Source organism: Coenobita brevimanus, chromosome 5, assembly GCF_032717465.1.
Source record: "Coenobita brevimanus isolate Jiangsu-jjx chromosome 5, ASM3271746v2, whole genome shotgun sequence".
Taxonomy (NCBI): domain Eukaryota; kingdom Metazoa; phylum Arthropoda; class Malacostraca; order Decapoda; family Coenobitidae; genus Coenobita; species Coenobita brevimanus.
The window spans coordinates 44,182,422-44,207,248 of record NC_136958.1 but is presented as its reverse complement, the minus strand read 5'-3'; the positions used below and the strand labels follow the sequence as shown (position 1 = coordinate 44,207,248).

At 43.1% G+C, this 24,827-nt stretch overlaps 1 protein-coding gene across 1 annotated transcript in view; it reads left to right on the top strand.

The window, feature by feature from the left end:
- The window catches only part of LOC145398281 (uncharacterized), a 213,045-nt gene that overhangs the window by 178,777 nt on the left and 9,441 nt on the right, over nt 1-24,827 (top strand). Inside the window, exons 2-4 of the mRNA XM_080271180.1 lie at nt 18,912-19,122; nt 22,263-22,493; nt 23,459-23,621. Of these exons, the coding sequence (XP_080127306.1) occupies nt 18,912-19,122; nt 22,263-22,493; nt 23,459-23,621 (605 nt within the window). The remainder of the gene's footprint in view (nt 1-18,911; nt 19,123-22,262; nt 22,494-23,458; nt 23,622-24,827) is intronic.

Sequence of the window (24,827 nt, the reverse complement as noted above, 5' to 3'; positions counted from 1 at the left end):
ATAATTAAGCTTTGTCTTTGCAAAATGTTTCTTGAGATTATGCAATACCGTTACCTGACTATTATATCAGTCATTTTAAAACATTAGTTTGCATGATCTCATACTGAATAATGAGTAGTTTAAATATGAATGTCGCTTTATGTTGGTTACAATAAGTTGGCATACTGTGTATTTATTTATCCTACGTAATAAAAATTTACGATCAAAGATCATATGCCTTTTCAAAGATTGAAGGATTTATTTGTTTATTTATATATTTATTTATTTTTCAACTATGGTCTGCCCAAGTGGGGTTGGTCGGCTATCACAGTTCATACAGCAGGTTATGTATCAACTGTAGCGGCCGGATTGCACCCGCCTGGCATGGTCAGGCACTTCTGACACTCGTTGAAGCCATGTTTTACTAATCCTGACGGGCAATTAATCCGAAAGGTCGAGGAACAGAGGAACACCACTTTCTGTCGCTGGAGATGTGACTCTCTCTAAATCAGGGCTCCACGCATGGGTACTAGTGTGGAAAAATGGATCATGAGGTTCTCCAGCAACTACAACAACAATAGGTAACACATCCCTATTAAGAAAAGGTGATGCTGGCTGCCCTCACGAAGTGTATTGTGGTTACTTTCGGCGCCGCCATCGCCCGAATAAGGCCGGCTGACTGTCTGGCTAGTGCCCCGGGAAGTCAGCCACAGCCATATGACCTTTTCTGGTGGGGAGGTTGACCAGAGGGCAGCGCGCGGGGGAGGGGGGAGGGATTCCGTTACTTGGTTCGGGTCGGCCGCCACTTAGTAGTCGCATCTCGCATTCTGGGACACAGACACGCCGCTCAATGCCCCCTCCCCCGCCCCGTCTCCATTCCCCCTTCCAACCCGCCCAGCCTCCACCCCCCCCCTTTCCCCCCATCTACGCCCTCACCCCACCACTCCGGGATTTCCTGTTGTCGTCAGGAGTATGTGCACCTGCTGCTGATTCTCTCATTCTTTCATCCTACATATCTACCTAGTGTCTCTGTGTGATCAAAGCTGTGTGAATCCCTAACCGGATATTTTTTAGTGTGAATCCTTAATTGGACACAATACCCACATACAATAATCGTGTTTTTGAGAAGATAAAATAGTCCCGGGCAGGCTTACACTGTAGTCTGGTAAAAATAGCCAGATCACTCTAAATGTAAATTACTGTGATGAGATATTAAACAGTCGTACTTATGTCCTGTGCTTTCTGTGGCTACATTAATCCCAGATTGGAAAACTGTTCGCAGTCAAAGAGTTAATTCAGTCAAAGGGCACCCGCAAATGCAGAATGAAATGGCCTGGCAACAGACAAAACAATGAAAACATGCCATCGTTTCGAAAGAGGTCAATATAGACTATTCCATAATTCCAGTAACAACTACACAGACTACTTGTGTCGATTTTGCAATACCTTAAAATATTCAATTATTAGGCCTGTACGTACATATGGATTTTTTTTTTTCTAATGGGAAGATACAAGTTTCTGACCGAGCTGGGCCCTCTTCAGGTATAAACCACTTCCGTGTTGTAGCATCATAAGTTTGAGGTGAGGGTGAAGGCGCCAGTAACTCACCCCCCCACCCGTCCATCCCTCCAACACCCTGGGCTGCCCATGACTCCAGTACACCCCAGTACACCCGCGGTACGCCCCGCCCAGCCTCACTGTAGTGTAGGGAACCGTTTCGCCTGGCGCCACACGTACAAAAACACATCTACACTGGTACTCTCATCCTCACACTACCACACCTATACCCTTACACACATCTACCCTCACACAGCATCATACCATACCACAATACACCTCACCACATCAAACCACATCACACCGCACCATACCTGTACCCCTACACCGCTCCATACATCTACTCTTACGCTGCATCATACCACACCACAACACACTGCACCATAACACACCGCATCACACCACACCTGCATCCTAACAGCACACCATACCACATCACACCACACTACATTACATCACACCATGACACACCATACCACACCACACCAGTACCGTAACACCACACCATACCACATCACACCACATCACCTCACACTACATCACATTACACCACGCCACACCATACCACACCACACCAGTACCGTAAGAGCAAACCAAACCATACTACAATACACCGGACCACAACACACCACATCAAACACCACCACAAGTACACCACACCACGCCACACACAACCACCAACTCTCTCTCTCTCTCTCTCTCTCTCTCCCCACGACCCCTGCCCAAAACGACTCAGAGGTGACACAGTCGCTGATAACCTCCTTCCCATCTCACCTGCCCACCTTCCCCCCACCCCTTCAGATCCAGAGGGAGAGAGAGAGAGAGAGAGAGAGAGAGAGAGATCTGGGGTGTAAATTTAGTGATAGCAACAACGAGAATGAAGTAAACAATAAAGATTTGACTCCTCTGTCTAATAAAACTATAAGTGGTAAATATTTCGTCACAATTTACGAGATGGGATTCAAGTCGATTCCACCATTTACTGACCCTTCACTCCTCTATTGTTTTCTTGCTCTTCTTCTTCCTTTTTCCCCTTCCTCTTCCATGCCTCTTCCTCTTTATCTCTACTTCCTCCTTTTTCCCCTGCCTCTTCTTCTTTTCCTTTGAGGGGTAGGATAAAGCGGTGGAAGAAGAGTCTTTGTCCTCCCGTTCCCCTACTCTCTCTCTCTCTCTCTCTCTCTCTCTCTCCTCGTCTTCCTCCACTGTAATCCCCTTGCCCCTCCTCCAACTCCTTACGCATAACATTAATATTCCTCCCCTACCCTTCCCTGTCTGAGAGCGCTTGACCCCTTCTTTGCTCCCTAGGCGTGACCCCCGTATCGCCGCCATCACGACTGTCATTTCTGGGAGAGCAAGGAGGGAGGATGCAGACAGAGAAGGAGACGGCCAGATGACGACAATATATTCTCTCTCCCTTCATTTTTCCCTCTTTCATTTTTCCTTGCCTACCTCTCCTGTTGCACCTGTTCCAACTTTGCTAGATTTGTTTATATTCCTTTAATGTCATATTTACTTCAATACTGATGACGCCAGACGATTTTATTTCGCCTGTGTGATCTCTGTGGTAGAAAGAAGTTAATCCTTCTTCTCAACTGGACTCGCCAAGTTAAACTAGAACCACGAAATGTGGTTTATTTGAGAAGTATCGAGCAGGCAAGAGGTTTTATGGATCTTGATTATTCCTAGGTCACGCACTTCAAGAAAACTATCTCTTTAAATAAAACTGTCTGGCCATAGCAAGTATAAAAGAGGATACCATACTCAAAGGAGCTAGACAGGCTATTTCTTACCCTTTGAAAACGAAAATCCTCCTATAAAGTGAATACAATAACCAACAGTAGCCAGACCAGAAAAAAAAAAATCGTAAGAAGGAGGTTAAGGCGAGTTAAAGAGGCACGTTTTCTCTCTAACGTGTCTGACCTTTCATTTGTAATTATCCTTTAAATTATTTCTCTCCCTCATTTCTGTAGTGTGTGTTTTTAGATTACGTGTGCTGATTAAACTTCCCTGCTTGGGTGGTTCAGAAGTCTGTTTATTTTTCAAACACGCCAACCACACACGCATACAAGCACGCACAGCTTCTCAAATCAAGCAGTGTGAGAACGTATATTTTATTATTTTACTCGTGGCTAGATATCGACTGAAGCAAATCGTTTAGTGTGAGCGTAAATAAATTCCTAGGTGTACCAGTAGTTGAGGAAAGGGAGACTTCAGATGTTGTCAAAGCCTCCTATCGCTGGGATTCTTCTCAGATGAACAAAATCTTTAGGTGCTGGCCAAAATAAAATACCCGTGTGCACCCACCACAGTGATAGGTTTAATCTCTTCAATACTCCGACGTGCTCTTCTAGTCCATTCTTGGTACAGCTAGGGATAGAAGTTCTGGTACTGGAGAGGGTCGCCTTCCCGTGATGGCACCAATACCAGCGGTCAATTCAGATTATACAAATATCCCCCAACTCTTCCCTATCTCCCGAAAGAGGGATAGTGGACTACAGAAGGGCACCTCTAGGGAACTGACAAGGAATCGCGCTGGTTGGATGAATTATGTACCAAGGAATACGTAACGTGTTTGGCGCCTCTCTTTAAGTTTAATAACCGTGGGACTTACTCTGTGTGCTAGGTAATGTGAAGGACGCCTATAAATATTAATTCCAGTAAAATATGTGCTTTTCGTTAGGCCTGAGATGTGCAGTCGTGATTTCGGGACCTTAAATGGTAAGTGAATGAATATCTGACTCATTTCACTGAGCAAACCATTGATTAGTTCTCCGTCCGTCGTGTCTTCTCTCTTCATGCCCTCTAGACCCTACCTCATCCCACTCATAGGTGGAAAAGAGGTCTGGGTGATAAAGATGATGATGATGATGATGATGATGATGATGATGATGATGATGATAATGATGATGATGATAATGATGATGATGATGATGATGATGATGATGATGATGATGATGATAATGATGATGAAACTTCACACCTTTTACTTAGTTTAGGAGAACGCTTTAGCAGAGGAACTAACAAATCCTGTATCTATCCCTGTCTGTTAAAAAAAAAAAAAATGAAATGGCTAAGAGACAGAAAGAACATAACAAAAAAGGGCGTCTTAATTCGTGGCACTGACGTCGAGACCTATACGAAAACTACGAAGGTATAAACTTCAAAATAAATTGCTTATGATGTGCTACGGAGTCTCCTCAGCGTAAAATAAATCGATTAGGAAGAAGTCCTACGGAGTCTCCTCAACGTAAAATTAATAGCTTAGGAAGAAGTGCTACGGAGTCTCCTAAATGTAAAATAAATCGCTTAGGAAGAAATGCTACGGAGTCTCCTCAAAGTAAAATAAATCACTTAGAAAGAACTGCTACGGAGTCTCCTCAAAGTAAAATAAATCGCTTGGAAAGAAGTGCTACGGCGTCTACTGCAAAACGCCATACTTTTCTCTCCATCTCCTCTTTTCTCTACATCTCTTTTCCATATATTTCTTCTTTTTATCTACATCTCCTCTCTTCTCTAAATCTCCTCTTTTTCTTGTATGTCTCCTCTTTTCTCAACATCGCTTTTCTCTATATCTCCTCTCTTCTCTGTATCTCCTCTCTCTGTACAGTATATCTCTTTCTTGCTCTCTGTCTTTTTTCTCTCTATCTCTTTTCTCTCGATCTCCTTTTTTTCTACATCTCCTTTTGTTTACATCTCCTCTTTTTTCTCCATCCCTTTTTTTACATCTCTTCTCTTCATCTCCTCTTTCCCTTGCATCTCATTTTCTTTTTTTCTTTACGTTTCCACTTTTCTCTCTCTCTTTTCTCTACTGTACGTCTCCCCATTTGCCTACATCTCTTCTTTTTTCTACATTTTCTTTCCCCTCTCCTTCCGCTTGTTCTCCGCTTCCCCTCTGCTGTTTCCTCTGCTGTTTCCCACATCATTACTCGGGCCAATTCTCCCTGCTTCACGCTGCTTCCTCCCCTCACCCCCTACCACTTCAAGCCTCAACGATCAAACTTTTTTTCCTGTTTCATTTCCTTCACACCTTTCTCATTGTTCTCTCTCTCTCTTTGATTCTCTGACTCTCTCTCTCCCTCTCTCTCTCTCTCTCTCTCTCATGCAGAAATCAACCGGTACCCTCGTCTTTCATGTATGCAACTGATCAAATCTGGATCCGTCTCAGTCTGTCTTTCCCACCGCCTCGATATCCAGTGTCTGAAATCCAGTGTGTCCAGGCATCTCGAAATGAACGGATCTTCAAGTTAGCTATATATTTTATTTAATTTCTGAGAGGGACAAGTTTGGCAGGATTTAAGTCTTGAGTTCTTTGCGCTTATTGAATGAAAAAATAAGGCTTACTCCTTTTCATCCCTACCTTGCTTCTCGTTTTTACCTCTTCCCTACCTCGCCCCTCAGTCCTACCTCATCCCTGTCTCTGTCCTCATTCCTACCTCATCCCTATCTCTCTCCTCATTCCAATCCCCCTCTCTTCATTTCAGCCTCTTCTCTACCTGTCTCCATATTCTTCTCCCCTCATTCCTTCCTGTCTCCTCTCTCCTACCTCTCTAATCCATACCTTTTTCCTACTTCCATCATCCCTACTTTTTTCCCCTTTCTCTCTTACCTCTTTTCTCATCCCTGCATGTATTTATTCATTCCTCTCTTTCTCCTCATCCCCACCTGTTTCCTACTCATTTCTCACCACTACCCCTCTCTCATCATTCGTCTCATTTTCCTCGTCCCTAGTTTTTTCCTACTCTTCTGCATCTCTTCTTATCCCTACCTCTCTCCTCCTTTTTATCTTTCTCCTCATCCCTATCTTGTTCCTAGCGTTTTCCCACATTTTTTTCCCAGCAGTACCCCTCTCCTCACTCCTACCTTTCTCCTCAGTCCTATCTTGATCCTACTCTTCTCCTGCCCCTCTTCTCATCGCTACCTCTTTCTCCTAACCCCTACTTACTTCCTGCTATCTTCCTACCTTGTTTTGCACTCGTATCTCTCTCTGTTTCATGGTATGTCCTCTTCGACCCCTCCCTCGAGCTCCTATCATTTCATGCCTCATCAAATAACCTTTTTATTTCTTCAGTCTCTTCCTCATTCTTGTCTCCCTCATTTTGCATTCATATATCTATCATTTTACGCTTCTTTTATGATAATGTTCGAAGGCTTGAAGAATGATTGAGTGACTGAAATACCTGTCATAACTTATTATTTCCTTTCTTTTATCTTTTTTTTTTTTTTGGTCTCTAGATCCTGCTATTTCCATTTATCATACATGCGGTGCTAATAGGATGATGATGATGATGACAATAATAAACTTTCTTCCTCTCTGGCTTTTTCCTGACACACTTCTCTTTGCTCCCCCGGTTCCTCTTCCCTCCCACATCCTTCTGCCTCCATTCCCAGGCGTGATGGGGTGAACACATCTCACTTCATCTTCTCTTCCTCAATCCTTCTCACCAGTGCCCTGAGGATTGAGGAAGTGGTGTATAAGAGGTGGAAAGCCTCCTCTGTAATATCACTTAATGCTACTTCATACCACTTAATACCACTTAATTGATAAACTGTTCACCCTTTAGAGATTGGTGTTTCATTTCAACTGCGTGAACTCGTCTAGTGATAGCTGCAAAATAATTACTTTTTATTAACTCCATGACATTGTATTCATCACAGAGGGTCCCTACGCAGTCTTTAAAAATCTGCAAAAATGGCGAAAAACAAGATACACTGCCACATACAGGATACAAAATTACGTGTTACTTTGCATCATTATAAAACAGTAAGTACAATAATAAGAACAAAACAAAATAAAGAATAAAGAGAAAGTCCATGTACACAACAAAAGAGTAATAATGAGGAACAATGATAAACACGGCGAAGTAAGTGCCACGGAATTAAACACAAAGAAACAGAGGATACAGAGTGAAATGGTCCCCCGGGTAATCAATGTGAGTATATTACGGTGACAGAGGGCACTAAATAACAACTCAGGGGATCTAAACAGGGCTATGGCGGGATCTTTTACTTTGATGGCAGAACTTCAGTAACTTATTCTTGTACACCTGGAACGAATATTTGCAACAGAGAGAGAAAACTTAGCTAGCAGTCGTATCGTTAATTCTCGCCTGTCATTAAATAATTTTACTTTATTTAGGAATGACCTCTTGTACTAAGGTGGTCAGTGAAGTAAAAATCTAACCTTCCACATCGAAAGCTCTCTCCTACGCTGAATAAAAATGGTCTGGAGGTTGAAACGATAAAATATAAAGACGAGAATAAGGTCATTAGTTGGAAATCTCTCAGACACTAACTCCACCACATCCCTTGCTTGTAGGCTAATTGCACGTCTCTCTCTCTCTCTCTCTCTCTCTCTCTGGCGATCTTATGGTAAGGTTCTCTCACAACAGCGGGTGTGAATGAAGTAGACGGGCGTGGCTTGTGTTCGGGAGGTGAGGTACAGTGGTATGTGGCTGGAATGTGTGTGTGTGTGTGTGTGTGTGTAATTCACCGGGTCGGTCAGGATCACTTGATGGTCGTGATCGTCAGCTTTTACCCTCCCGGAAGGGAGCTGAGAGCTCATATAGTCCGATCTAAGGGCAAGGCTGTGACCTTCACACACGCACACATCGGTCCCCTTGCTCAAGGGGGACAGTAACCACCCACTTCGTCAGTGTAACTTTTCGCAACCTGAGCGAGGCTCGAACTCCCGTCCACCAGTTGGCAAGCGAGAACGTTACCACTGCACCAGCGAGCGGTGTGTGTGTGTGTGTGTGTGTGTGTGTGTGTGTGTGTGTGTGTGTGTGTGTGTGTGTGTGTGTGTGTGTGTGTGTGTGTGTGTGTGTGTGTGTGTGTGTGTGTGTGTGTGTGTGTGTGTGTGTGTGTGTGTGTGTGTGTGTGTGTGTGTGTGTGTGTGTGTGTGTGTGTGTGTGTGTGTGTGTGTACGGTGTAGGATACGATTATACTATGAATGTGTCTGGGAATATTTTATCCTGGGAAATGGACTTGCCAATAGATCCTTTACATATTACATCTCTCGCTACATGCTGCTTTTCCCTAAGGTTATTATCGTCCACCATTATGAAGATTAACATGAAATGGGCGGCATCGTAATACGGGGTTAAATACACTAGAATGAAAGTTGAGAAAGGAGCAGGTAAATAATCTGACAGGATAAGTGAGTGAATGACTAAGTGTGAGGGGGAAGGGCATGACTGAGTGCGACTGTGAATAGAAGTGGGTGTCAGAGAATCGATATGTGTGTGAGTGAGTGACTGTGTGTGTGAGTGAGTGAATAAGTCCTTGAATGAGAGTGAATGAGTCCTTGAGTGAGTGAGTGAATGAATGAATGTGTGTGTAAGTGAATAAGTCCTTGAATGAGTGAGGGAATGAGTCCTTGAGTGAGTGAATATGTGAGTGAGTTAGCAAATGAGTGAGTGACTGAGTGAGTGAGACAGTTCCTGAAGCCTTTAAGATTTTATGTCCTTTCTGACAATTATAAATAAAAGTGAAAGCTATCTCTTTGCTATCCTTGTCTTATTTTATTAGTTTAGTCACTCTCGAAGGAGGTGCTAGCATGGACCAACTGGCTTACTGCAGTTGTCCTCTCATGTTCTATGCATGAGTACACGTCAGGATGATTATGGGTACGAAGGTGGGTAGATACAGGTCACTGAGTACAAGCGCACGAGCGTTTAAGTAATAAGTAAGTGTATGTGTGAATATCTGTTTTGTTTAGAATGTTTAAGTGACAGAACGGATACAAGTAAGTACAACAGACGCATGAGTGTGGTTCATGGGTGAGTGGATGTGGGTGAGTGGGTATGAGTCAGTGGGGAATGGGTTCGGTCACTCACCCCGCTTCCTCCTCCACCTCTCCTCCCTTACCAGTTCTTACTTCTTCCCAGTTTATCCCGGCTTTTCTCCTCCGGTTAATTCTAGACTCGGGTTTTAAAATGCGTTGGTTTTAATGGTGACTTTTCTACCTTTTCTCCATCAGAGATCCTTCCGAAGTTGAATATAAACATAAGGATCATTGAAGTGTTTATAACTCTCTGTTCCATCATATACATTAGCCTTCCACTCACACACCCCACCCATACGCACACACCCATACACATACAGTATATTCACACACACACCTACATCCTTACCCAAACCCACTTATCCCTACACACACACACACACACACACACACACACACACACACACACACACACACACACACACACACACACACACACACACACACACACACACACACACACACACACACACACACACACACACACACACACACACACACACACACACACACACACACACACACACACACACACACACACACACACACAAATGCGGTAGACAAGAATAAACCAGTGACATTATACTAAAAGGGTTCATACGTATGTAGGTGTTAATGAACTGGCGTGATAAAAACTGACCAGCTATTAACGATTACCAGGAAGTGCTAAGATAAGAACGGAAAGGCCATTGTTAAAGTATCACATGGAGAGATAAGAAGTCCTTTAGAAGAGGGAACAGACGACGGAAAAGGATATAAGCATCATAACATTGGACACAGGCAAGTCACGTCTCTCGTAGGACAAGAAACGTATGAACAACCAGGGTGAGTGAGTGGCAACCCAGAGATGGAAGATGAGACAGAGAATGAAGCGTGAGAGAAGGAGGATGGGGGAACAGACAAGATGGATTGAGAGAAAGAGGTTGGCAATTTTGAACAGGACAGAGTGAGAGAAAGATGCAGAAAGAGAACAAGGAGGAATGAGAGGAAGAGCCAGAGAGAACAAGACTGAGTGAAGGGAGAGGGGAGAAGGAGAGAGAGAACAAGGTGGAAAGATGGTGTGAAGGGAGGGAATAGAGCAAGGAGTAAGAGGAGGTCGGGGACAGATAAAGGGTGTAAGGAAGACAGAATAAATGGAAACAGAGAAGAAAGGCAAAGTACAAGATGAATATATGGGATGTACTCGTAAGGATGAGGTAGACAGAGAATATGCTGTGTGTGTGTGTGTGTGTGTGTGTGTGTGTGTGTGAGAGAGAGAGAGAGAGAGAGAGAGAGAGAGAGAGAGAGAGAGAGAGAGAAAGACTTTAAATAACACACTCATACACGCCTCACAGCTCAGCCCCGTCACCCATCATCAACACCATCACCACCACTACCATGATGATCACCACTATCACCATCACCCCTGCCACCACCACTACTGCCATCATCATCATCATCATCATCATTATCATCATTACTGGAATCAGCATCCCTAGCATCATCATCACCACCACCGATAACATCATCATGATCACCACTTTCTGTCATCACAAAAAGGTATTACTATCATCAGAGTAGAATATGTTCCACGAAATGTCTGAAAGCCCTGTGTTCTGCGTATTACCCGCTAATGGAGAGGTCGCTCCTATCTAATGGGGAGAGTTAGGCCGAATGCACAGCGTTTTCAACCCTTTCAATTCGGGTGGTATCCCTTTTGGCTTACTCCTGCTGCCTTCAGACGACTTTATTTACATTTGAAGAGACCATTGTTAGAAAATAAGTAAACGGAGGCTTTATCTAACTCTAGCCAAGGCTATGTCTAAGCACTACATTCCAAAAATATCTATCCAAAAGTGTATAAAATAATCTGAAAGTACTGTGAATGAATCAAAAATTACGTCACAGGACTGAAAGAGTTAATGAAGGTAATCTTTAATAGATACTCTTCTAAGATGGCGTACTGCAGGTGGATAGTTCTGATGCAGGTTAATGCTGTTTTTATGCAGAAAGAAAGAATCTAAAACTGAAAGTGTTGAGCTGCAGAGAATCTGTGACCTTATGGATATTTCTAGTGTATATAATTATATTGGTGGGAAAGGGAGTTCATTTCTCATCAACTGCTCTAAACCTACCTAGGTTTAATTTCATTTTGGCTAACGGCATACGATTAAGTTTGCAGGGAGAGTGGGTCGCGATGGGAGAGAAAGGCCATTCTGTTTGCACCAAAATTTATATCACCATTTAACGATGTACAGACACTTTCATAAAAGATACACATCTGCTCGTAATGCCCACTGCCCGGTGTGCTGATGTCCAGGCAGTAATTGAATTAGTTCCATATCCCACCTATAGAGAACACTGCAGTAGACGACACGGGTAAATGTATCTTATCTCTCGAACGAAGCTGTATAAGCATCTTTCCCTTCAACCGGTGGCTGCACGAAAACACTCGACAAATCTTGAGTTTCTTTTAACCTGGTGTTATTGAGTAAAATATATATAAATCGTTAGCCGTTGTCTAGGGGTTAATCAATTCTACGAGGTTTCCGTGTGGCAAAATGAATTATATCTGTAATCACACAAAAATATGTCTACTCTTACAGTCCCACAGATCACGTATTTCTGGGTAATTTATCTGCTCTAGCTCTTTGGACTTCATACAGATTTACCAATATTAACACCTGAAGTCAGGTGTGGTAGAGAAGAGTAGTTATGAGACAGGAAGAGGATGATAGGAGTGAGAAGGGGGACAGGAAGGGATGATGTCAGCGGTGTAGCAGGCTGGTCTGGTCTTATCGGCACGAGTAACTGTTCTCACCCGGTCCGGTCAGAAGATGCGCCCTGCCCTGCTCCTCCCTTCCCCCATTACAGCCCAACCCTGCTTCCCCCCTCTGCCCTTCTCCTTACGCCCTCTACCTGCCCAGCCCTACCCTCCACCCCCTTCCCCCTAGCCCCCCCTGCCCCCCCAGGCCCTGTCACTCCCTTTCCCCCCCTCCCACTTCTTGCCATGCCCCCCTGTCCTACCCTGCCTGCTCTCCCCCCAGCCCCACCCTGCCCTGCCGTGCCTGTGGGTGGCTGGGTTAGTTTTTGCTGTGGTGTTTGTGGGTCACCAGGCACGTCCCTCCTACACTGTCCCAGCTGGAGCTTATTCAGGAAGGTTTTAGGTGACCCGGAAGCACCACCCCCCAAAACAGATAGAGAGATAAATGGATAGATAGACTGATAGATATGACGTGGTGTGTGGCTGTATGGTATGAGGTGTGAGGTGGTAGGGTAGGTAAACAGTGAGGAGTGGCTTGGCAATGTAGTACTGTGTGATGTAGCATGATGTGATGTGATGTGATGTAGTATGGTGTGGCAGAGGCGTGTGGTGTAGCAGTGGCGTGTGGTGTGGCAGTGGCGTGTGGTGTGGCAGTGTGGTGGGGTAGTGTGGAATGGGGTGGGATGTGGTGTGGTGTGATGGCTTTGTGTTGCAGTGTGACGTGAGGTGTCTTGTGATGTGGTGGCGACGTTGCAGTGTGATGTCTGTGTGGGATGGTAATGCAGTGTGGCAGTATGGTGTCGGGTGTAATGTGGCGGTATGGTGTGGTGGTGTGGTATGGCACGGTTTAGTGTTATGTGGCGTACTGTGGTAATGTGATTTGGTGTAGTGGAGCATCATGGCGTGGCACTGTGATGTGGTGTGTAGTGTGGAGGATAGTGTGGTGTGGCGTGAAGGTGTAGGGTGTGGCGTGAAGGTGTAGGGTGTGGTGTGAGTGTAGGGTGTGTAGTGGCAGTATATAGAGGTATGTGGTACGGCAGTGTGGTGTGGCGCGTGATGTGGTGTGGTGTGGTGTGGTGTGGTGTGGTGAGGCTTGATGAGTGATGTGGCAGTGTGGTGCAGTGAAGCATGGTGAAATGTGAGTGTGACGTGGTGTGTTACTGTGTGGTGTGAAAATGTGATGGTATGTAGTGTGGTGTTGTGTGGTAGTGTGATGTTGTATGGCAATGTGGTGTGGTGTGTAGTGTGGTGTGATGCATGTGGTATGGTGTGGTGTGTATTGTGCTGTGGTGTGCTGTGCTGTGGTGTGCCGTATGGTAAGATGTGATGTTATGTGGTGTGTAGTGTGGTGCGGTGTGTAGTGTGGTGCGGTGTGTAGTGTTGTGCGGTGTGTAGTGTGGTGTGGTGTGTAGTTTGATGTGATGTGTAGTGTGATGTGGTGTGTAGTGTGATGTGGAGTGTAATGTGATGTTGTGTGGTGTGTAGTGTGGTGTGGTGTGATATGTAATGTGGTGTGGTATGATGTGATATGTTGCCTGTAGTGTGGTGTTGTTTCTTGCGTGCAGTGTAATGACTTGTGGTGAGGCAAGGTGATGTGGTGTGACAAAGTGTGGTGGTGTCGGACAATGTGGTATGGTATGACAGCGGTGTGGTGTGATGAAGTGTGGTGTTTGGTGTGACAATGTGGTATGGTGTACTGTGGTGCAGTGCGATGTGGCATGGTGTAGTGTAATGTAGTGTGGCGTAGCGTAGTGTAGTGTAGTGTAGTGTAGTGTAGTGTAGTGTGGTGTGGTGTGGTGTGGTGTGGTGTAGATTGGGTGTGGTGCAGTGTGGTGTGGTGTGGTGCGGTGTGGTGCAGTGTGGTGTAGTGTGGTGTGGTGTGGTGTGGTGTGGTGAGGAGGTCAGTGACTCGTAAAAGGTTAAGAATGCTACACCCACACCTTCCCAGAAACACTTTGTCTCTTTTTAGGCTCCACCGTGTGTGTGTGTGTGTGTGTGTGTGTGTGTGTGTGTGTGTGTGTGTGTGTGTGTGTGTGTGTGTGTGTGTGTGTGTGTGTGTGTGTGTGTGTGTGTGTGTGTGTGTGTGTGTGTGTGTGTGTGTGTGTGTGTGTGTGTGTGTGTGTGTGTGTGTGTGTGTGTGTGTGTGTGTGTGTGTGTGTGTGTGTGTGTGTGTGTGTGTGTGTGTGTGTGTGTGTGTGTGTGTGTGTGTGTGTGTGTGAGAGGAAAAAAGGGAGTAAATATGATCCATAAGCTGTTCAGTTAATGATGCCCCCCTCCTTATCAGTCTCTCTCTCTCTCTCTCTCTCTCTCTCTCTCTCTCTCTCAATGTATTTATCTATCTGTACACGTATCTAAATCCACCCATCTAATCTCCCAAATGGCACTGGATGAGAGATAACCTTCACAGAGATGTCCAAGCACTTGTCCCCACTCATTCACGACCCCCTTTTCCCACAACACACCACGCTCCCTCATATACCCTTCTGGCTCCCGTAACACACCATCCTTAACCCAATGAATTCAGGTAACGTCCTTTTTAATCTTGCTTTTACCAGGTGCATTAATTCAACTTAAAAAAATCTCTCTCACTGACGTGGTTTATCAGTACCATTTTTAAATCTTTCAGCTGGAAAAGTCTCTCTCAGGCAAAAATAAAACTGTCTGAAGGTAGTAACAAAAATATTTAAAAAAGGCAAAACGGTTCGTCACACTCAAAACCACCACACCACTCTCCATCATATACAGGATGAGTCGAAAGTCTGGAAGGATACAGTAAGGGTAAGGGAACATCAGAGGATATTCTCATTGTTATACCATCTTTTCCAGCTACACTGTTACTCTGTTTCCAGATTTTTTTTTAACTCACCTTGTACTCTTTAAAAGTCTTACTCTGTGTTACATACTCAATGTTTCACCCTGCACTGTCATATTCTATGCTAATGCTCTATGTTTTAGCTGGTATCTGACGTGATGGAGTGCAGCTTGGCCAACCTTAACATGTCATTATTAGTGTATCAGCAAGACGAATTGGTGTAATGATTTCATGAAGAAACCAGCAGGAAGTATAATTAATTCAGAAAGAGAATACTTTAGCCAATACCACTGCAGAATCCGGATCCGGATCCGGATCAGCGTCAAAATTCAATTTTTTCTTGGTCCATGGCCCATCCTTCCACAAAATTTCATCGAAGTTCGTTGAGAACCTTTGGAGATATCGTGTGGACAAACAAACACAAAATTCCTGGATCCGGATGATGATCCTGATCAAACCAAAATCTAATGGTGTGTTCCTTGGGCCATATCCTGCCCCTCCAGAAAATTTTCAGCAAAATCAGTTCATAATTTTTTGAGTAATCCTGCCAACAGACAAACACACGCCGGCAAAACATAACCTCCTTGGCGGAGGTAATAACGTAACTGTGCAAATGAAAGGGGAATAAAACAAAATACGCGCAGAAAATCTCTCTCTCTCTCTCTCTCTCTCTCTCTCTCTCTCTCTCTCTCTCTCTCTCTCTCTTTCTCTCTCCCTCTCTCTCTCTCTCCCTCCCTCTCTCTCTCTCTCTCTCTCTCTCTGGTTGGTGTCCAGGTTTAAGATGCATATATTCCTTAAAGTATTTCTTCTTCGTTTACACCTTCCCTGCCTAAAGTAAAGAGACACACACACACACACACACACACACACACACACACACACACACACACACACACACACACACACACACACACACACACACACACACACACACACACACACACACACACACACACACACACACACACACACACACACACACACACACACACACACACACACACACACACACACACACACACACACACACACACACACACACACACACACACACACACACACACACACACACACACACACACACACACACACACACACACACACACACACACACACACACACACACACACACACACACACACACACACACACACACACACACACACACACACACACACACACACACACACACACACACACACACACACACACACACACACACACACACACACACACACACACACACACACACACACACACACACACACATTTAACGGAATGATACTAAACATCCAGTCCGTCTCGTAAACTTTCCTGACACGGTGAGAATGCCTAAAATATTACTACCTGGCTATGAAGTTCCCTTGATTTGTGATGAACAGTTAGCCGAGTCTCTCTCTCTCTCTCTCTCTCTCTCTCTCTCTCTCTCTCTCTCTCTCTCTCTCGTTTTATGCATACATGTCACGATTATGAAACTTATCAGGTATTTATGCATCAGTCATATTCCCATCACAATGACATATTACAGGCCTCGGACATCTCCTTGGTTCTGTACCTTTTATCGAGTCAGAGATAAGCAATTACACAAAAACTCTTCCCTTCTACCGTCACAGCTGCCACCGCGGGGGGGCGGGGAGGAACATATGAAATGATATTACTACTATTACTACTAATGACATAGTAATAACCGTATAACTAAGATAACGCATACAGAATATTTATCACTGAGAGAAATTCCAGCTAAAACTCTGTTAAAAAAAAAAAACATTCAATATTGTCACAATTACTTACGATACAGCAGTTTCCTGGGATGACATTGCGAGTCTTATAAATAAACGAGAGAAGTTATGGAAGGGGAAAAAATTGATGATGTTCACTGCACAGACCCTAACCACAAACTGCCTCAAATGAACCCTTGCCTTGTGATGTGTACCGAATCCTGTGGCTATGCAGCTAGTGCTGGTACTCGAAGCTTGCCGTCAGGGAGTACGGTACCGGATAGGGAAGTTACTCTTACGTGTCGGATTCTCCGACATATTTACGATCGATTCTCAATTTCCCTGTTGTAGCTTATATACGTATATATATATATATATATATATATATATATATATATATATATATATATATATATATATATATATATATATATATATATACGTATATATATATAGCCAGACGCCTCGATCCCGTACGGGGTAGCCACAAACAAATCGCCTCCACGTCGCCCTGTCCCCCGCCATTTCACTGCCCTGCTCCCAACTCACATCCCCCTCTTTCATTTACCTCTCCACCCCATCCCTCCATCTCATCCTCGGCCTCCCCCTCCCTCTGCCCCCCTCCACCTCACTCACATACACTCTCCTCGTCAGTCTCTCACCCTCCATCCTCTCCACACGACTAAACCACCTCAGTGTGTTTCTCCTAACGATTCCGATCACATCCACATCCACACCACAACTCTCCTTTATATCCTCATTTGTCAGCCTGTCTCTCCATGTGACTTCACAGGCTCATATATATATATATATATATATATATATATATATATATATATATATATATATATAGATATATATATATATATCTATATCTATATATATATATATATATATATATATATATATATATATATATATATATATATATATATATATGGAGCCTCTGTGGTACAGTGGTAGGGTGAACCAGGGTTCGTGCCCCGCCAGGGTAATAAACTTTGAGAGTGTTGACCCGGCCACGTACTGCATTGGCGGACACAAGGGGTGCTGTGGTTGAACCAGTGTCGCTGACTATAAAGTATGCTTGCACCCAGTCGGCTTGCGCGGGTCAATTACACTTGGTTCACAGACTTCACACACATATATGGAGCCTCTGTGGTACAGTGGTAAAGTGTGCGTTTTCGTACACTGAAGAACGAGGGTTCGCGCCCCGCCAGGGTAATAAACTTTGCAAGCGTTCTTCTGGTCACGTACTGCATTGGCGGACACAAGGGGTGCTGTGGATGAACCAGAGTCACATACATACTATAAAATATGTTTGCACCCAGTCGGCTTGCGCGGGCCAATTACACTTGGTTCACAGATTACACACACATCCAAAGCCACTCCAGCACTACAATCACACTTACAAGCACTTCTCACCCTACATACAATCTCTACCAGACAGCCTAAGCCACTTGGTAGAGATACATTGGCTGTATCGTCCCCACTTCGGTCGGGACAGGCCGGTCCTGCAGCGGACACTCAAATGGCTGATGAGATGATATATATATATATATATATATATATATATATATATATATATAAATATTTAGGAGGAACGAGAGATACATAAGGGTTCTGCTCTCTCCTTTCCTAGTTCTTCTTTTAACAGTAAAAGTTACAATATTTTCTTCTCGTAACCTAGACTTGTATTCAAATAAGCACAAAAGACATGGTAAGAAATTTCTTAATATATCCTGTATTTTTTGCGACCACTATAAAACAGTCTTCATACATCGTCATTTTTGTTATAATAAAAATCAATAAATAACTTCCGTCATATGTGCCATCAACATAAATAATGTGAATTTCACCAATAATCACACTGCTCGATTACAAAAAAAAAAATCATAAGGTTTTTCCTGTATTCCTTCTCAACGTATTGTAAAAAATAAATAAATAAATAAAACTCGTTCTCAACATATGATTACATTTGCGATACTGAAGCAAAAAGCTCTCCATCTTTCATTATATCCCATCGTTTTGAGAAAATTAGACCTGAAAAATGAATGTACATTTCTGTAACTGAATAAAGAAAAGTTAAAACATATTTCATTTGAAGAAAAAAAAAATCCCTCTTACCCTTCAATGAAACGAGCTAAAATAAAAAACACCTTTTAGAAATAAAAACTTAGCTTAAAAACTCTATCAATAACTATCTCGTTTTCTCCTTTTAATCAACAAAAAAATCTCTCCTACCATAAGCTAAGAAAAAAAAAAGAAAATCTACCCTCTTCAAATCATCTAACAAATTCCTCCTTTCTTCCGTTTCAGCAATACTGGCGGTGTCGCAGTTCCCGGTCTTCACTCTTTACGTTCAGAAGGTGTGCCTGCCGAAGGAGCGCCCCGAGTGCACCTCCCCCTGGGCCTACGAGAGCGTGCCTGGTCTCGCCATCAACTCTCGCTTCAGCACGGAGGTCCTGGCCGCTGAAACCAAGACGGACTGTGCCATCAAGTGTCTGCAGGAAGGCCCATCCGCGTGCAGGTTGGTTTCTCCCGTAACATCGCTGGTATTCTCTTAAGTACAGTATAGCCGATTTCTCCCTTAGTATTTTTGGCATTTCTCCCATAGTAATTTTGGCATTTTCTAAAAACATGGTTGGTTCCTCCCTTAGTACTGTAGGTATTCTGTAAACATATGGCTGGTTTCTCCCTTAGTACTGATGTTATTCTTTTAAAGTATGGCTGGTTCCTCCCTTAGTATTGTAGGTATTCTCTAAACATATGGCTGGTTTCTTCCTTAGGACTGTAATCATGCTCTTAAAGTATGCCTGGTTTCATCCTTAGTATTGTAGGTATTCTCTAATTTCCCTACACAAACATGGCTGTTTCTCCCATAGTATTGCAGGTATTCTTTAAATGCAAGGTTAGTTTCACGCTTAGCATTGTATCTGTTTTCTAAATGTAAGGCTGGTTTCCCTCTCAGTATTTTGGGTAGTCTGTAAAAAGTAAGGAAAAATCTCCCAAAATGATAGCCATGGAGGGTCAGCAGTAAGAGAGATTCATAATGGCTGATTCATCTCATGGAATCGTTATTGGTTTTGCAGCACCTGTTCTGCAGCGAATAATTTTGTTTATGACACTTTTTTACCGTCTTAAATATGTTACTGAGGCAAAATGTCGTTACCAGAAATGTGTAAACCATAAACGAGAAAATGAAGGTGTAATAGGCATATCAAATCGCTGAGAAAAAGTGCTACGAAGTCTTGTATATCATTTAAAATGCGGGGGTTTTGTTTCTGCCCACCTCCACCCCTGACAGACTGAAGGGAGTTGTAGGCAGCCAGGATACCACATCGAACGAAGACCACTGTTAATGTGGCGGTCGCAGGCTTTCCTAGACCGCACGAAGAACAGACCGCGATGACTCCTGCTACCCCTTCTGTCCGATGACGCATTTTTCATTTCGTTTTTGCTACCTCCAAGCCATTTTATTCAGCGATGGAGAGACTTTTCAGGCCGGAGAGGTGAGATATGGCCTTCGTTTGCCCTATTAAATCAAGAGGCCTCTCCAAAGCTTAAGAGAATCGTCTGGAGGTGGCAAAAACAAATCAGCAAATCACGTCACCGGATAATAGAGGTTAATCGTGCAACCAGAATACATACGAACGGCCAACAAATAAGTCTTAAGTATTACCTCCTGGCTACGTCTTACCTCCAGTCTACAGGATCAGAGGGTGGGGAGTCATTAAGTGGTGCTCGTCAGATGTAAGAGTATGTGTTCCAGAATATCACAGTTTGTTCCACACTAGCTGCTGCACTGGAATTCAAAGCAAAATCTACTTCCTGTCATAATCAAGCTCTGTTGTTGTGAGAAGGACAGGGAGTGTGTAGCAGAATCTTCACATGCTTGTTGTTCCTTCTGCAAACATAAATTAATTATGAAAGAAAAAATGATCACGAACTGTTTTGCGATTTTGAAGGAAAGAAAAAGACGAGTGCAAAAACTTCCATGCCTCTCGTTTTTCTGGTAAACGAAAAGCTGCGTTGCGTTTAGTGAAGCGATCGTAAGTCTGGTCGTGAAACTGTGCCCTGTTACGAAACTTAAACTAAGGACGAATCTGTCAAATTATTTTAAAAGACAGTGATGAGCTTTAATAGGTATTTTTGCGATTTTATATGAAAAAAGATTATGGTAAAACTAGACGTCCTACATCGAGGAATTCCTGTATTCACCAAAAACAAGGAATGCTCATCAATACTGAGCGACAAACCTAAATGATTGCAAATTCTCCTGCGGGCTGGTTTGTTCTTTGGCATCCTCATCAACCTTAGTGGTCAAACTGAGTGGACAGCAGAAGAAGGACGCTTGCAGGTTGATGGTTTATCTGGTATCATAAAAAGTCTCACAACATGCAGAAATATTGGCTAAACTGAAGTAAAACCATCAAAAGGTGGTTATCAACTTGTAGTCTACGTTTTCTCTTTTAATACAAAAAAGAAAACGATAATATGCATGGGTTACGAAGGAAAAATTTGCTTTGCAGTTTTGAAGGACAGTGGTTCCTATGACCGGCTGTTTTAGTAAATAACACACACACACACACACACACACACACACACACACACACACACACACACACACACACACACACACACACAAAAGCACCTAAAATGCTATATATCATAAATGAGAATCATATTTTGTACAAATGGAAAGAACAGTTCAACGAGGCATATCAGGACTACAATGCAAACTAATAATTTAGGAGTTTTTTTTTTTTTTTATCAGAACCACTCACACTCTCTCAAGTTTAAGACAGCTTTAATTAATTATGTACGACAGTGGCGCGGTATTTCCAATTTTCCTATTGGAATGAAGTGTTGATAGGATCCTTTGTTATTTTTTATAGATCATTGGCGTGTACTGTATAGTGAGCTTTTTTAAAGTGCTGATTTATAAAAATGTTCGTAAATAGGTTCCATTATATTGTACGTAATACTGCACGGGTGTATGTTTTGCGGAATATGAAGTGGTTTTATTTAATGGCCGAGCGCTGTTTTACTAATGTGTATCATATTTAAACGGATGCCTCCTGTGTGATGTCTATAGAGATTTGCTTTATGATCGCACCTACCTTCGCCATCGCATGGTCGGGTGACGATTGTGCCATGATTAACGAACGCTCTTAACGCACGATACTGTTTTGGCGCAGGTTTTATGTAATGCACATTGTTGTCAGGCTGGGTAGCGTCGCGTTGCGAGCCACAGCTCAGGCTGTGCTGGCCGTGCATCACCGTAAACAACTCGACCCCTTCGCAAACTTACGCATGGCAGTACACAAAGACGAAGAGAGAGTGAAATTTTTTTCTTTTCACCAGATGATGCCCTGGATGTTTATCTTCAAGTTTATAATAAACAAAAACATTCTTTTTTTTCCTTTTTTTTCACTACTCCCGTACGTAAACTAATGCATGGCCCTACGGAAAGACGGAGAGAGAGAGAGAGATTTTTTTTCTTTTCACCGGATGATGCCCTGGATGTTTATCTTCAAATTTATAATAAACAAAAACTAAAAAAAAAAAACTTTCCTTCGTTTTTGCGTAACACGGGGTGGGATAAGAAAAGAAAAAGGTAATTGCGCAATCCACGAGTTAACCCACTACTTCTTCCCCCATTTTCAGAGCCGCCTCGTTTGACCCCACCACCCAGACGTGTACCCTCTCCCAAGTGAACCGAAACATGGCCGGCCGAAAACCCCTGCTGGTGCTCAGTGCCGAGGTGGACTACTTGGAGATGGCGTGCGTGCCCAGACCGAAGAGGATGTGCGAGTTCCAACCCCTGAAGGGCAGGATCCTGAAGACCGTGGACGCCGTGTACCAGGACCTTAACACGGTGGAGGAGTGCAAGGAAAGGTGAGGACTGGTTTGCTCTGCTTTGGCCTGGGTGGTAGTAATAGTATGTCCACGCGATAGTTTTTCTCCCTGTTAATCATCTCCCTGGGAAATGATGATCTCCTCAACTTATAACAATTTACTCAGGTTATACTACTCTTCCCAGGTAATAATAATCTCCATGTATAGTAATAATCTCCCAGGTAATAATTTTCCCAGGTAACAATAATCTCCCAGTTAATACTAATCTCCCATGTAATAATAATCATCCCAGGTAAAAACAATATCCAGGCAGCAATAATCTCCCCACGTAATAATAATATCCCCACGTAATAACAATATCTCAGGTAGTAATAATCTCCCAGGTAATAATAATCTTCCCAGGTAGTAATAATATCCCTTGTAATAATAAATCTCCCCAGGTAATAAAACTACTCCTAGGTAACATTAATCTCCCAGGTATTAATATCATCCCCAGGTAATAAATATTCCTCTAGACAAAAATAATAATTCCTTTAAGTAATGATAATGTCCCGAGATAATAAAAACCTTCCATAGAAAATAATAATCTTCCTTGTGCATAAGATTCTATATAGGTAATACTATCCTAGGTAATAATAACAGTCCTCAGGTAAAAACAATCATCCCAGGTTAATAATAATCTCCCCATGCAATAATTATTTCCCCAGGCAAGAATAATGATCTCAAAGGTAATTATAAGTTCCCCAGCTCGTCCCTATCTTCCCTGGAAATAATCATCTTCCCAGGTCATAATAATCTACCCAGGAAATATTTTCCCCAGGTAATAATATTCTCCCAAGGTAATAATTTTCTTAGGTAATAATAATCTCCCCAGGTTATAATAAACTTCCCATGTAACAATTCTCTCGGGTAATAATAGCCTACCAGGTAATAATCCTTCCTCTCTCTAGCTCCCTTTTCCTAGGTCAAATTTCCCCAGGTAACCTTCCATTCCCTTCTCCCAGGTGCCTCAAGTCCAACTTCACCTGCTACTCCTTTGACTACTTTTCGGCCGCTGAGAAGGTCTGCCGCATCTCGCACCACTCCTCCGCCACCCTCACTCACGTCGAGGACCCCTACCTGGCAGTTGAGAACACCACTACATATGAGATGCAGTCCTGCTACCAGGTGTGTGTGTGTGTGTGTGTGTGTGTGTGTGTGTGTGTGTTTTGGTGTGAGTAGGTATATGAGGATCATTTGATATGTGGGAAGTATCCTATAGTACCTTGAAATTTACAATACTACTGCATTTAAGAAACAGTCGTGCTATTAGGTGGGTGGGTGGATAGGGTGTGGGTGTGCCGGAAGAGAAGAGTCATTTTATTTATACAGGGAACATTCTACAGGGTGATTCAAAAGCTCTGCCATCACTGCTCCAAAAGCTTTCTCGTGTGTTGTTAGGACCGCTGAGTCAGTGTTATTAGTATCTAGCCTGTATCATTTATTCATTTCCTGTTCCCACTGCCATAATCACGCCCACACTAGCAGACTGAGCCGCCCCCAAAACACATATGATACTGCCACGTGAGAGTCTAGTGGAGTGCTATTTACTGTGCACCTTGTATGATACTTGGAGACAGCTAATGCCAAAACTAATGAAATGCAATTGTACCGTCAGTAGATGTATGGGTATGGGAACTGGTAGGTATGTAAGTATGTGTGTGGTGTGTGTATGCTGGAATATGTGTGGGTATATCCTACGGCACTTAGAGATGGCAACCACCACCAGCTGAGATGCAGTAATGTTATCAGATGGTTGTATGTGGGTAGGTCCGGGAAGGATCACTTAATACAAGAGAAAACAAGAAAGCATTTTACCAGACGAATACTTTTACGGTTTCACAATCAGTTATTTCTTTTGTCTTACTCTGCTCTACTACAGATTCACAGAGAACGCATACTTCCACCAACGCCAATAAAATTTATAATTCATTCCTGTACCCGGATCCAAATGCAGATCAATATCTAATAAACGCGCTCTTGACCCACTGCCCACCTATCCACCAGAATTCATTTAAAGTCGAACACAACTTTCTGAGATATCTTGTAAACAACAGACAAACAGACACAGGTGAATACATAACCTCCGTCCAACTTCGCTGGCGGAGGTAAAGATATGTAGGCCTAGAGAATACCCTGTAGTAAGTGTTGCCATTAACCGACTGTGAGGGTGGAGAGGGAGATTTATAGAACGTATACATATATACATACATACATATATTCAAATTTACATACATATATAAAAAAAAATATTGTAATTATAAATATTCATACAAATTATAGATTTCTGAGCGTTGCAAATCATGAGTCAGAATCTTTGTTAATCGTACAGAA